The sequence below is a fragment of the Melanerpes formicivorus genome, unplaced genomic scaffold (assembly GCF_026170545.1).
Source record: "Melanerpes formicivorus ecotype bairdi unplaced genomic scaffold, bMelFor1.0.p_v2 SCAF_8, whole genome shotgun sequence".
Taxonomy (NCBI): domain Eukaryota; kingdom Metazoa; phylum Chordata; class Aves; order Piciformes; family Picidae; genus Melanerpes; species Melanerpes formicivorus.
This window is the reverse complement of record NW_027142360.1, coordinates 23285693-23300174: the sequence shown is the minus strand read 5'-3', so window position 1 is coordinate 23300174 and position 14482 is coordinate 23285693. Positions and strand designations below refer to the sequence as shown.

Here is a 14482-nt window from a genome sequence, read left to right as displayed (position 1 = left end):
TTCCTGTGCTCTGTTCAGTTCTTGCTGCAAAATGGGGAGGGCAGGTGCCTGGGGCAGTGATGTGCCAAGAAAGTCTCCTGCACGGAGAAAATATGCTTGGGCCTTCACCAGCTGCCTCTGACAGCTTTCTTCTTCTACTTACTTTCCCTGTCTTTCCTTTTTTCTTTCGCTTTCCCTGTCTGTCTTTCTTTTACTTTCTTTTCCTTTCCCTGCTGTGCCAAGAAAGGCTCCTGCATGGAGAAAAGTCCCTTATGCTTTCACCATGCTGCTGGCACTGTCACCACTCCAAGGCCTCCACACCTCCCTCTATCCATCCAGTTTGTGTGGACATATTACATTCCCTTGAGCCCTGGTTTCAGTTAAAAACTGAATTCCTTGTGGCTTACTGCTTGGCTCAGTCTCTTCGGAGTGACTGTGCTTAGTGAAGCGAAGGGCGTGTTGTTGCTGACAGTGCCTGCTTGTACTGGAGAAAGACCAGTGCTAGGACCAAGGACTGGCCCGCAGACAGAGGTGTAGATGAGGAGCTGAGAAGGAAAAAGAAATGCTGCTAGGGCTTTCCTGAGAGGTGGTCAACCTCATGGCAGTGCCACCCAACCAAGCACATAAAAGAGTGCCCACAGAGGTATTATTCCCTTATTAGTTGTGGACTCTCCTCTTTGGAGGCCTTCTCCTTGCATTACGGAGCTGCACCTTCTGGCCAAGGAAGCCACAGTCCCTGAACCAGGAAGGTGAGCAGAGTGTAGGCAAGCAAAGAATTCCTCTCAGACTCTGGGCCTCCAGGATGAAACACCCAGCACCACCCGAGCCCAAGGAAAGCCTGCAGCCAAAAGTACCAACGGCCTGTCCCCCATGACTGAAGTGCTGCCTGAGGTCCCAACCTCGTCCCTGCTCCCAAGTGGAGCTCCTGCTGTCAGCTCCTTAACGAGGATGGCCTTATCCTCCCAAGGAACCACCAAGCTTAGAGAGCCCTGCTTCCCGAGACCGACCACCGTCCTGCTGATGGGAAGCAGAGACTAACGTCTCTCTCTCTGCTTTCTTTGCTTCCGCGCGGTCTATTTGCTCTTTGCTTATTAGTGTTATTAAATTGCTCCTATCTTATCCCCGACTTCTGTTATATTTTCTTTCCCTTTTTCCCCTGCTCACTTAAGAGGGGGAGTGATAGAGCGGCTTGGTGGGTATCTGGCCTCCAGGCCAGAGCCAAACTACCACAGTCCTTTTTGGTGCATTGGCCAGGAAACGAAAATGTAACATAGCTGTAGTTTCTGCAGGCTTTTTTTTATATAAGCTTGCTTATGATACAGGCTTCTGTACAGGGGTGGCTCCTGTCGTAGTTTGGGCTGGGTGCCCTCTGCTACAGGGGTGTTTCCTGTGTCCAGAAGTCCAGCCCAGTGGGTGGACACAGGAAATTAGGTTATTTCCTACCATGATCCCTTGCACCACTCTAAGTTTCACGGCGGGGTCTGGCACTTCCTCTTTTCTTCCTCCTCCATCAGCCGGTAACTGGGGGAGATGTCTCCTGGCTTTGGGCCTGGCTAGGCCCAAGGCCATGGGGGGATGGGCAGTCTCAGATCTGGCCAGCTGAGGCTAGCCTAGCGGTGGGAGGGGGAAGAAGGAGCCCTGGGGGTTTTGGGTGTACCCTCAGGTGGGGATGGGATCTCTCTGGGTCTGTTTTGGGATTTTTCTCTGTCACTGTGCTTTTGGCTTTCTGTAAATGTTCACTGCTTTCTATTTAAACTTTCCATCACTTTTGCAATCCATTTGTTTGAGTGTTTATCGTTGCCAGTGGTGGGGAAGGGGGCTACCTCAACCCAGCACAACTGGCATTATCAACAATTAGAAGCAGAACCTACAGATTCATTGCAAACTCTGGAACTTTTTGCTGTTGTCTGGGCTTTGACTCATTGGCTTCATGACTCTGTCAATATAGTGACTGATTCTCTGTATGTGGCAGGAGTAGCCAATCGTATTGAGGAAGCAGGAGTAAGGGACTTGAAAAATCAGCCATTGATGCGGTTGCTTTTACAACTGAAGCAGACCATACAACAAAGAACTGCGCGATATGCTGTCCTTCATATTAGGATAACGTGTGTCAACAATTAACAATAACTAGTACTTAACGGGAACTGTGGAAACAACTTACTTACAACAATTATTGAGATAACACAGAATGGCAGTAACAAAAACAAGGATAACAGCACAGATTGAGACACCAAACAGTGAATAAACGATCACTCTAAGCCGCCTTCGACCAACCACTTCCACATCCGGATGCAGCGTGGTGCGATGGGCAGCGCCAGCTCTCCTCCTGAGAAAAGAAGATATCAATCATAAAAAAGGGAACCACAGGCAGTCGAGTCATAAAAAGCTTGCTTGGTTAGGAAATCATAATCAATTGTTAAAGATGTTAATCCTTCTGATCAATGGTTTCGATCTTGGTTAGGAGATTTGTCTCCTTGGTTGTTAGCTTTACTTAAAGAAGGTTTACGATGGATTGCTGTTGTTTTATTGGGTTTGCTTCTTTTACGTATTGCATATGGATGTGTTACGTGAAGTGTAAATAAGGTAACATCCCCAGCGTTTCTTGCACAAAAGAAAACCGGGGGAATTGTTGAGGAATAGCTTGAATTGCAGGGACAGGGTTCTATGGTACAGCTGTTTAATCAGAGTGTATAGGCCAGACTCCATCTTGCTGTTTACTGCTCACAGCTTAGCTGGTATGCTGATGCAGCAAGGTCACCGCAGCCCTGTGACTGTGCTTGCAGTTTCTCATAAGATAGCACCATGTGAACTCGTTACTTACCAGACAGTAGTATGTGAAACAAAGTATTTATGTGAAACAAAGACCTACTGAGAAAGGAGGTTGTGGCGTTGCACGTAGGCCTAACCGCACGTAGGCTGGATATTATGAGGTAACCCTGGACTACTAGCTAACAGAATAATGACACGTGTGCATATTTAGCTGCTGAAGATGCTTTATAAGCCGTGCTTTCGAACAATAAAGTTGAAGCCTGATTACCAATCATATTGATTGTCTGCTTCCCACCGCAACACTTTGTGATGCTGGAAGTCCTCCTACGGAGGAGACGAGAAAAAGCAACAGTGCTGGGAGTGCTTATTTCCCTCTGCTTTTCCCCAACTGCTTCACTCTAAAGGAGCTTACAAAAGGAACCATTCCGTGTGTCAGGAATTACCCTTGCCACACAAAGATGCTGCAAAGAGCAGCATCTGCCTCCTGTCCTGGCTTGGGCAGGCCCTCGTAGGGCTGCTGTTGTGGAAGGGGCCCCGCTGCTGGGGCTTTTGTGCCATGCTAGGCTCTGCCAGGTCATCCAGCCATGGAGGGTGGAGTTTTTGTTACAGGCACTGTCCCCTGCTCACTACTACTTCACATCCAGCCTGTTGACCTGGACTCTCTTCCAGTCACCTATGCAGCTGGGCCAGATGCCCTTAGACCAGACACACCTTTCCTCAGTGCCTGCAGCTGTCTATCCACAGCAAGAATCCCCAGCAGTCAGCTCACATTGCATCAAAAGGAGGGAACTGCTTGGGCTCTCACATGGACTATCAAGATTCCATCTTTGGTCCCAGCCCCTCTCCTACTTCAACACTGACTGCCTATAATGCTTCCAAAACCCTGCCACAAGTCGACTCCTCCTCCTCCCCTCAGAAGGACACTCCATACTCTTTAGGGCCACTTATTGGCTACTCTAAAACAGTTCAAAGTTCCTTCTGCTCCTAATGTTGTCCCTACAACTCCATCACAATAAGGGGACAAAAAATGAGCCCCAGCACCACACTCCACTCTTGTGCACTATGAGGACGTTAGCACAGCCTTCTGCCCTTGCTTGAAGCGATGCAAACATGCAGGCAGCAAAGGCAGCAGTGCTGTGCCCCCCCAGCCCTGTCATCACAGCTGGCAGCACAGAGAACCCAGGGTCACATAAACCCCTTCATGAAGGTATCAGTTCCCTCCTCTGGTTTGCTACAAAGAGGCCTGGGCCCCTGCCAGGAGGTAGACTTTCTCCATACCTTAGCTTAAAGCCTCTCCAGTTCCTCCTGCAGCTCCAAGTTCTTCTTCTGCAAGGCCGCATTCTCCTCTTGCAAGGCCTTCACCTTCTCCTTATATGCCTTTCTCTCTTTCGCCCATACAGCTTTCTCATTCTCCAGTGCCACATTCTTCTCCTTCAGCTGATTGTTGGACGTCTCCCAAACTTGCAGCAGTGATTCTACCCAATGTCTTGCTTGGAGAGCACGGGTCAGCTCGTGCCGCGGCTGTCTGACGCTTGGCTAAAGAAATGGAGTTCCATGAGCATGAAGAAATCACTAAGAAGGTGCCAAGATGAAAGAGGCTTTTACTCAAGGGTTATATCATCAGATGGGTCTTCCAAGTGGCCAGCTGCTCAGTGCAGGTTACTCTCCCCACCTATTCCACTCTCTGGAGGGAGAGGACAAGGGGCAATAGCTTGAAGCTTTTTATGGCTTTCTGCTTCAGTCTGTGCAACACAAGCCCCAGTCTGCCCTTTCAACAACTGGCCCCATGTCTACAACAGCACAAAGTCAGGGTGCATGTGACTATGAGCCACCTCCTCAGGGAGCCCATGGGCATCACAAGGGGAATGAAAAGTGGTGTGAAATATAGTGCAGGTCCTGGTTCAATCACATCCAGGAGGCTGACTTCTGTGTTACCTTGGTAAAGAGATCTTCAGGATCCTCAGAGGAGTCGTTCTCTGCTTCTGCTGCTGGCAGCTCTTCCTCCATGCTGTATACAGAAAGGAAGGAGACACATTCAGTAAAAATACTCTCACACACTTGCACACTCTCTGCTGGAAGAGCAACAGTTGCTCATGTGCCATTCTACCTGTATTCCTAGCCAGGGGGTAAAGGGAAACCTTTACATTTCTTCAAACCTAGGCCTGACTCTGAAGGACTTCAGAAATGTTCATGGTCAATCTGATGACCTGAGAGCTCAGTGATCATCTAAGTGGGTATCAAGAGAGGTACAATGAAACTGGTTGCATAGCCAAAGCCTGGCAGCAGCTTGGAGAACTGCCCAAAACACCCACTGAGTACAGAAGGCATTTCCTCAGCTGTGCCCATGTTAGGCATTGCTAGCTCCTACAGCCCTGGAGACTGTGTGAGATTTACCACAGGCACTGCCCACTCCTCAATGCTCCTTCACGTCCAGGCTGTTGACCTGGAGTCTCTTCCACTCACCTCTGCAGCTGGGCCAGCTCGCCCCGGACCTCCTCCTCGGCCTCAGTCCTAAGCGAGTCGCCGGATGTGGAAGAGCTGGGGCTGTGGTTCCGCTTCCACGCCCAGCGGCGGAGGCCCTTGAGGCTTCTTCTGGCCTTTGGAAGTGCTCCTGTAAAGGAGGAAAGAGAAGAAAGATATCTGGGAGTGCTTATTTCACTCTGCTGTTCCTCAGATGCTTCACTCTAAAGGAGCTTACAAAGGGAACCATTCACTGTGTCAGGAATTACCCTTGCCACACTGCTCCTTACCAGGCTGCAGGCCTGCTCCCATGTCGTCTTGTGATGGAAGCTCCAGCTTGGACAAGACACTTCCTGAACTTCCTGAATCCTCCTGCAGGTTTTAAAGGCACATGTGAGAACTGGCACAGACTCCTTCTTGAGCCAGTTCCACACACAAAGCCTTTCAGTATGGAAAGATGGAGGGAGACTTTTTCCCGGGGCCTGTAGCACGAGGACAAAGTGCAATGGGTTTGAACTATAAGGGGACAGAGTGGAGACAAGGAAGAAACTTTTTGCATTGAGGGTGGTTCAAGATTGGACCTGGTTGCCCAGAGAAGTGGTGAGTGGCCTCATGTGTGCAATAGTTTAAAGTCAGGCTGGATGTTACTTTCCTGGTTCAGTCACATCCTCTCAGCAGCACCTCAAGCTGTTCTCAGAAAGAGCCACTATGTGCACAGCCACAGGCTTAAGGAGGGCTCCCTGATTCAGTTTCTGTCCCAGAATCACCTGTCTGTGCCCCTTTGACAACTGGCTTCAGCTGAAGCACAGTTTGTTCATCTCAAACTCCTCTTTCTCCAGGGCAGAAAGCAAAGCAAGTGAGAACAGAGAGACAGACAGTGTCTGTCAGTGGGGAAAGAGCTCCCCAGCAACCCTGCAGCACCACTTTGCATTTCAGCCTTAGTACTACACAAGGGTGACTTCTGCATTACCTCTACAAATGGTAGTACAGGATCCTGCCAGGAGGAGTTCTTATCTTCCATTTTTTTTGCTGCTGGCAGCTCTTCCTCCATGCTGTATACAGAAAGGAAGGAGACACATTCAGTAAAAATACTCTCACACACTTTCACACTCTCTGCTGGAAGAGCAACAGTTGCTCATGTACCATTCTACCTGTATTCCTAGCCAGGGGGTAAAGGGAAACCTTTACATTTCCTCAAACCTAGGCCCAACTCTGAAGCACTTCAGCAATGTTCATGGTTAAGCTGACAACCTGAGAGTTCAGTGATCGTCTAAGTGGGTATCAAGAGGTGGACAAAGATTGTGGTTGCACACCCACAGCATGCCAGCAGCGAGGAGAACTGCCCAAAACACCCACTGAGTACAGAAGGCATTTCCTCAGCTGTGCCCATGTTAGGCATTGCTAGCTCCTACAGCCCTGGAGAGTGTGTGAGATTTACCACAGGCACTGCCCACTCCTCAATGCTCCTTCACGTCCAGGCTGTTGACCTGGAGCCTCTTCCACTCACCTCTGCAGCTGCGCCAGCTCACCCCGGACCTCCTCCTTGGCCTCAGTCCTAAGCGAGTCGCCGGATGTGGAAGAGCTGGGGCTGTGGTTCCGCTTCCACGCCCAGCGGCGGAGGCCCTTGAGGCTTCTTCTGGCCTTTGGAAGTGCTCCTGTAAAGGAGGAAAGAGAAGAAAGATATCTGGGAGTGCTTATTTCACTCTGCTGTTCCTCAGATGCTTCACTCTAAAGGAGCTTACAAAGGGAACAATTCAGTGTCTCAGGAATTACCCTTGCCACGCTGCTCCTTACCAGGCTGCAGGCCTGCTCCCAGGTTGTCTTGTTCTGGAAGCTCCACAGGGGGCAAGACACTTCCTGAATCCTCCTGCATGTTTTAAAGGCACATGTGAGAACTGGCACAGACTCCTCCTTGAGCCATTTCCACACAGAAAGCCTTTCAGTATGGAAAGATGGAGGGAGACTTTTTCCCGGGGCCTGTAGCACGAGGACAAAGTGCAATGGGTTTGAACTATAAGGGGACAGAGTGGAGACAAGGAAGAAACTTTTTGCACTGAGGGTGGTTCAAGATTGGACCTGGTTGCCCAGAGAAGTGGTGAGTGGCCTCATGTGTGCAACAGTTTAAAGTCAGGCTGGACGTTACTTTCCTGGTTCAGTCACATCCTCTCAGCAGCACCTCAAGCTGAACTCAGAAAGAGCCACTATGTGCACAGCCACAGGCTTAATGATGGTTCTCTGATTCAGTTTCTGTCCCAGAATCACCTGTCTGTGCCCCTTTGATAACTGGCTTCAGCTGAAGCACAGTTTGTTCATCTCAAACTCCTCTTTCTCCAGGGCAGAAAGCAAAGCAAGTGAGATCAGAGAGAGGGAGGCAGTGTCTGTCAGTGGGGAAAGGGATCCCCAGCACCACTGCAGCTCCACTCTGCATTTCAGCCCTGGTGCTACAGAAGGGTGACTTCTGCATTACCTCTACAAATGGTAGTACAGGATCCTGCCAGGAGGAGTTCTTATCTTCCATTTTTTCTGCTGCAGGCAGATTTTCCTCCATGCTATATACAGAATGGAATGAAATACAACTGGTTACAATACTCAGAGTTTCATATACTCTAGTGGAAGGGCAAGAGCTGTTCATGTGCCATTCCACCTGTATTCATAGCCTGTGGTAAAGGGGAACACACCCACCCCACACTTTCAGCCACCCCTCACTGCTCTACTAGAGTATCCAAGACTGAACTACTGCTGGCATGTTCCTGCTACAGGTGCCTGTTCTTGTCCATGGAGGAATTTATCCCTGCTGGCTGCTGTCTCTTCTCACAGACTCCCTTCCCTTTTTGGGGCCCAGGATTATGAAAAATTCCTCAGGCACACTATGGCTGCTGAGGGCTCTGCTGAGGGCTCTGGTCTCCCCTGATCAGTGCTGCATGCAAGGAGTCTCAGAGATGGAAGGGATGGCTTTGATAGCATCTATGGGAAGGCGGTGCCATGTCTTTCTGCTAATGTGTGCCCCACTCAAGCCTGGCAAGAGGAAAGGAACCCCCTGTGCTTGGACAAAGGGCTGCTGAGCTCCAGAGAAGACTCACTACAGGAACCAGGCTGGCAGGGTGCGGCAGCAGAGAACAGCATCTGCCTCCTGTCCCGGCTTGGGCAGGCCCTCGTCGGGCTGGTGTTGTGGAAGGGGCCCTGCTGCTGGGGCGTTTGTGCCCTGCTGGGCTGTGCCAGCTCTGCCAGTCAGGTACCGCCCGCCCCTTACTACCTCTTCACGTCCATCCTCTTGACCTGGCCTCTCTTCTACTCACCCCTGCAGCTGGGCGAACTCGTCCCGCCCCTCCTCCTCCTCCTTCCTCAGCGAGTCGCAGGTGGAGCGCTGCCGCCTCCACACCCGGCCCAGCAGGGCCCTGACTCGCTCCATTTTGCGGCGGGGAAGACGGGTCCGGGACTTCTGGGGTTAGAGGCCGCAAGGCTAATGCCGGCGGGAAAAAGGACAGGGCAGGGTAAGGGAAAAAAGGAATTCTTTAGGGAAGGGAAGCGGTTGTCGTCCGACTCTCCACAGCTCCAACTCCTGACGCTCCCAGCCTCTCCACGGCGCGACCTCACCGAGGCGTCACTGAGGGCGTCGAGCGAGCTGCCGCAGAGCGCAGCAGGAGCTGCCCTGCAGCTCTCGTGAAGGGCGTTGCAGGGCCGTCGAGAGCCGCTGGCAGCCGTTGAGGGCCGTTGCCCCTAGGGGCCGTCAGTGGCCGCTCTCTGAGGCCGTGCAGAGGCTGGGTGGAGAGAGGAACGATACTGAGGGCTGCAGTGGCAGGAGAGGGGGCAATGCTTTTAAAGTCAAGAGGGTAGATTTGATAAAAGGAGGAAATCCATTGGAATGGAGAGGGTGTGACACTGGAGCAGGTTGCCGAGAGAAGTTCACAGAGGCACTATACCTAGAAGTTGCCAAAGTCAGGCAAAACTAAATGCAGTCCAGGTCCTGGCGCAATCCCTTCCGCTCAGCAGCACTCAGTAGCAAGAAAACCTCTGTGCCCACAAAGAGGCTCCATTTATGACTCCCTGCAGCACTCTCTAACAGACTCACCTGCATGACTGCTTCAATATAGGCCTTAGCTCCGGCACATTGCTTTATGTGGTCTTCTTCCTGCAGTGCAAAAGGAAAGTGAGGGAGAACACAGACAGAAGAGGAACCTGACTGGTATCAGAAATAGGACGAGGAAAGTGACTGTCCCCCTCTACATGTCACTAGTGAGGCTGTGCTTTGAATACTGCTTCAGTTCTGGGCCCCTCTCTACGATACAGACATTGAGTTACTGGAGTATGTCCAGAGAAGGGCAAGGAAGCTGGCAGGGGGTCTCGAGAGCAAGTCCTGTGAAATGTGCCTGCGGGAGCTGGGCTTGTTTAGTGGGAAGAAAAGGAGGCTGAAGGGAGACCTCATTGCTCTCCAGAGGGAATTTCAGCCCTGAGGCCTCTGAAGCCTTGACTTCTGCATCACCTTTGCATGCAGAAGTGCAGGTTTCTGAGTGGAATCCTTATCTTTCTCATGCTGGCTCTTAAAACCTCTCCACCTTTTGTCCTGGTCCCTCACTTACATCTACACTGATTTGCTATAGTGCTTCCAGATCCCTGCCACAACACTCCTCCTCCTCCCCTCAGAAGGACACCTCATATACTCTCTAGAGCCACTTGTTGGCTACTCCAACACAGTTGGAAGTTCCTCCTGCTCCTAATGTGTCCCTGCAACTCCCTCACAATAAGGGGATAAAAAGTGAGCCCCAGCACCACACTCCAGTCTTGTGCACTAAGACCACATTAGCACAGCCCTCTGCTCTTACTTCAAGTGATGCAAACATGCAGGCAGCAAAGGCAGCAGTGCTATGCCCCCTCAGCCCTGTCATCACAGCTGGCAGCCCAGTGAACCCAGGCAGCTGCTTGGGGGTGGCTCACTGCTCAGTGCTAGAAGCAATAAAATGGCCTGCAGACCGAGGTCTCGGTCAGGGGAGATGATTGTGCCTTGGAAGCACAACACTGCTCAGGCTGGAAAGGGCCAAATCTGGTAGCACAGAGAACCCAGAGTCACATAAACCCCTTCATGAAGGTATCAGTTCCCTCTTCTGGTTTGCTACAAAAGAGGCCTGGGCCCCTGCCAGGAGATAGGCTTTCTCCATACCTTAGCCTTACACCCCTGCAGTTCCTCCTGCAGCTCCATGTTCTTCTTCTGCAAGGCCGCATTCTCCTCTTGCAAAGCCATCACCTGCTCTTTCCATGCCTTTCTCTGCTCTTTCCATGCAACTTTCTGGTTCTCCAGTGCCACGTTCTTGTCCTGCAGCTGTTTGTTGGACATCTCCCGAACTTGCAGCAGTGATTCTGCCCGATGTCTCTGGTGGAGAGCACGGGTCAGCTCGTGCCGCGGCTGTCTGACACTTGGCTAAAGAAATGGAGTTCCATGAGCATGAGGAAATCACTAAGAAGCTGCCAAGATGAAAGAGGCTTTTACTCAAGGGGTTATATCATCAGATGGGTCTTCCAAGTGGCCAGCTGCTCAGTGCAGGTTACTCTCCCCACCTATTCCACTCTCTGGAGGGAGAGGACAAGGGGCAATAGCTTGAAGCTCTATTTATGGCTTTCTGCTTCAGTCTGTGCAACACAAGCCCCTGTCTGCCCTTTTAACAACTGGCCCCATGTCTACAACAGCACAAAGTCAGGGTGCATGTGACTATGAGCCACCTCCTCAGGGAGCCCATGGGCATCACAAGGGGAATGAAAAGTGGTGTGAAATATAGTGCAGGTCCTGGTTCAATCACATCCAGGAGGCTGACTTCTGTGTTACCTTGGTAAAGAGATCTTCAGGATCCTCAGAGGAGTCGTTCTCTGCTTCTGCTGCTGGCAGCTCTTCCTCCATGCTGTATACAGAAAGGAAGGAGACACATTCAGTAAAAATACTCTCACACACTTTCACACTCTCTGCTGGAAGAGCAACAGTTGCTCATGTGCCATTCTAACTGGTGCCATACCCCTCACTTGACTCCTCTGGGCTCAATGGCCATCAGTGGAAAGCAGGCCCAGGCAGGTTAGATGGAACTTTTCCTCTGCCCCTGGGGCGTTCAGGAGCAGCTATCCTAAGAGGAGCTATAGCTTAGGCTTATTTGCTTGTCATCAGCCCACACTCATAACCTGCCTTGTTCAGTTGCTGCCGCTCAGCTGAGGGCAGCAGGCTGGAAAGTTGCTTCTTCATGTGTGAAGCAGCAGAGTTGTGAAGGTCTCAACATTCTGCTTCATTAGTGTAAACACTGCCTTGCACTTGATTGCTGAGCTCTGTTCAGTTCTTGCTGCAAAATGGGGAGGGTGACCGGGGCAGCGATGTGCCAAGAAAGTCTCCTGCATGGGGAAAAGAGCCTTGTGCCTTCACCAGCTGCCTCTGGCAGCTTTTTTCTTTCTTTCCCTTTCTTTCTGTTTCTTTTACTTTGTCTGTTTCTTTCCCTTTCTTTCCTTTTTTCTTTTACTTTCTTTTCCTTTCCCTGCTGTGCCAAGAAAGGCTCCTGCATGGGGAAGAGTCCCTTATGCTTTCACCATGCTGCTGGCACTGTCACCACTCCAAGGCCTCCAGACCTCCCTCTATCCATCCAGTATGTGTGGACATATTACATTCCCTTGAGCCCAGGTTTCAGTTAAAAACTGAGTTCCTTTTGGCTTACTGCTTGGCTCAGTCTCTTCGGAGTGACTGTGCTTTCTGAAGCGAAGGGCGTGTTGTTGCTGACAGTGCCTGCTTGTACTGGAGAAAGACCAGTGATAGGACCAAGGAATGGCATGCAGACAGAGGTGTAGATGAGGAGCTGAGAAGGAAAAAGAAATGCTGCTAGGGCTTTCCTGAGAGGTGGTCAACCTCACGGCAGTGCCACCCAACCAAGCACATAAAAGAGTGCCCACAGAGGTATTATTCCCTTATTAGTTGTGGCCTCTCCTCTTTGGAGGCCTTCTCCTTGCATTACGGAGCTGCACCTTCTGGCCAAGGAAGCCACAGTCCCTGAACCAGGAAGGTGAGCAGAGTGCAGGCAAGCAAAGAATTCCTCTCAGACTCTGGGCCTCCAGGATGAAACACCCAGCACCACCCGAGCCCAGGGAAAGCCTGCAGCCAAAAGTACCAACGGCCTGTCCCCCATGACTGAAGTGCTGCCTGAGGTCCCAACCTCGTCCCTGCTCCCAAGTGGAGCTCCTGCTGTCAGCTCCTTAACGAGGATGGCCTTACCTAGGACTTGCTAGGAGCTCACGAGACAGCTCTCAAAGCCACAAAGCTGGGGAATGGGCCAGGGGAAGAGGCTCCAGTCAGCAGGGCAGAGGGACTGATCTCTCCCAGGCTCTCCATGATCCCAGCAGGGGTTGTTCTCTGCTTCTGCTGCCAGCAGCTTGTCCTCCATGCTATATACAGAAAGGAAGGAAACATATTTGGTATAAATACTCACACACTTGCACACTCTCTGCTGGAAGAGCAAAAGTTGTTCATGTGCCATTCTACCTGTATTCGTAGCCAGGGGGTAAAGGGGAACCTTTACATTTCCTCAAACCTAGGCCTGACTCTGAAGGACTTCAGAAATGTTCATGGTTGAGCTGATGACCTGAGAGCTCAGTGATCATCTAAGTGGGTATCAAGAGGGGGACAATGAAACTGGTTGCATAGCCAAAGCCTCTCAGCAGCTTGGAAAACTGCCCTAAACATCCATTGAGTACAGAAGGCACTGCCCACTCCTGACTGCTTCTTCTCGTCCAGCCTGTTGAGCTGGAGTCTCTTCCACTCACCTGTGCAGCTGGGCCAGCTCGCCCCGGACTTCCTCCTCCTCCTCGGTCCTCAGCGAGTTGCAGGGTGTGGAAGAGCTGGAGCTGTGCTGCTGCTTCCACATCCTGCCGCGGAGGCCCTTGAGGCTCTTTTTGCCATGTTGGAAGTCCTTCTATAGAGGAGACAAGAAGAAGCAACAGTGGTGGGAGTGCTTATTTCCCTCTGCTTTTCCCCAGCTGCTTCACTCTAAAGGAGCTTCCAAAGGGAACCATTCCGTGTGTCAGGAATTACCCTTGCCACACAAAGATGCTGCAAAGAGCAGCATCTGCCTCCTGTCCCAGCTTGGGCAGGCCCTGGTAGGGCTGGTGTTGTGGAAAGCCCTTGCTGCTGGGGTGTTTGTGCCCTGCTAGGCTCTGACAGGTCTTCCAGAGTGGCTGGGTGGAGGCTTTGCCACGGGTACTGCTCGCCCCTTACTGCAGGCACATGTCCAGCCTGTTGACCTGGAGTCTCTTCCACTCACCTCTGCAGCTGGGCCAGCTCACCCCGGACTTCCTCCTCCTCCTCGGTCCTCAGCGAGTTGCAGGGTGTGGAAGAGCTGGAGCTGTGCTGCGGCTTCCACATCCTGCCGCGGAGGCCCTCGAGGCTCTTTTTGCCATGTTGGAAGTCCTTCTATAGAGGAGACAAGAAGAAGCAACAGTGGTGGGAGTGCTTATTTCCCTCTGCTTTTCCCCAGCTGCTTCACTCTAAAGGAGATTCCAAAGGCAACCATTCCGTGTGTCAGGAATTACCCTTGCCACACAAAGATGCTGCAAAGAGCAGCATCTGCCTCCTGTCCCAGCTTGGGCAGGCCCTCATAGGGCTGCTGTTGTGGAAGGGGCCCTGCTACTGGGGTGTTTGTGCCCTGCTAGGCTCTGCCAGGTCTTCCACACTGGCTGGGTGGAGTTTCTGTTACAGGCACTATCCACTGCTCACTACTACTTCACACCCAGCTTGTTGACCTTGACTCTCATCCAGTCACCTATGCAGCTGGGCCAGATGCCCTTAGACCCCACACACTTGTAATTCGGTTCCTGCAGCTGTCAATCCACAGCAAGAATCCCCAGCAGTCAGCTCACATTGCATCAAAAGGAGGGAACTGCTTGGGCTCTCACATGGACTCTCAAGATTCCATCTTTAGTCCCAGCCCCTCTCCTACCTCAACACTGACTTCCTAGAATGCTTCCAAAACCCTGCCACAAGTCTCTTCCTCCTCCTCCCCTGAGAAGGGCACTCCATACTTTTTAGAGACACTTGTTTTCTACTCCAACACAGTTGGACGTTCCTCCTGCTCCCAATCTTTCCCCACGATTTCATCACAATAAGTGGATAAAAAAAGACTGGCATGCAGACAGAGTTGTAGATGAGGAGCTGAGAAGGAAAAAGAAATGCTGCTAGGGCTTTCCTGAGAGGTGGTCAACCTCACGGCAGTGCCACCCCACCAAGCACATAAAAGAGTGCCCACAGAGGTATTATTCCCTT

General features: G+C 51.4%; 1 protein-coding gene across 2 annotated transcripts; it reads right to left on the bottom strand.

Moving 5' to 3' along the window:
- Nucleotides 1-1885: 1885 nt before the first annotated feature.
- On the bottom strand, nucleotides 1886-8844 carry LOC137443220 (uncharacterized). 2 transcript variants are annotated; one of them, XM_068142720.1, is made up of 10 exons: nucleotides 8505-8844; nucleotides 7676-7757; nucleotides 6982-7075; nucleotides 6716-6863; nucleotides 6179-6260; nucleotides 5499-5580; nucleotides 5212-5359; nucleotides 4684-4756; nucleotides 4027-4284; nucleotides 1886-2305 (listed from the first exon to the last, which is right to left on the bottom strand). In XM_068142720.1, exons 1-9 carry the CDS (start codon nucleotides 8615-8617, stop codon nucleotides 4033-4035), a joined length of 1074 nt encoding a protein of 357 aa, XP_067998821.1. In that variant the 5' UTR covers nucleotides 8618-8844; the 3' UTR covers nucleotides 1886-2305; nucleotides 4027-4032. The 2 variants fall into 2 exon arrangements, with proteins under 2 accessions (XP_067998821.1, XP_067998822.1); XM_068142721.1 differs by having other exon boundaries at nucleotides 7003-7075; nucleotides 8505-8843.
- Between the last annotated feature and the right edge of the window lie 5638 nt (nucleotides 8845-14482).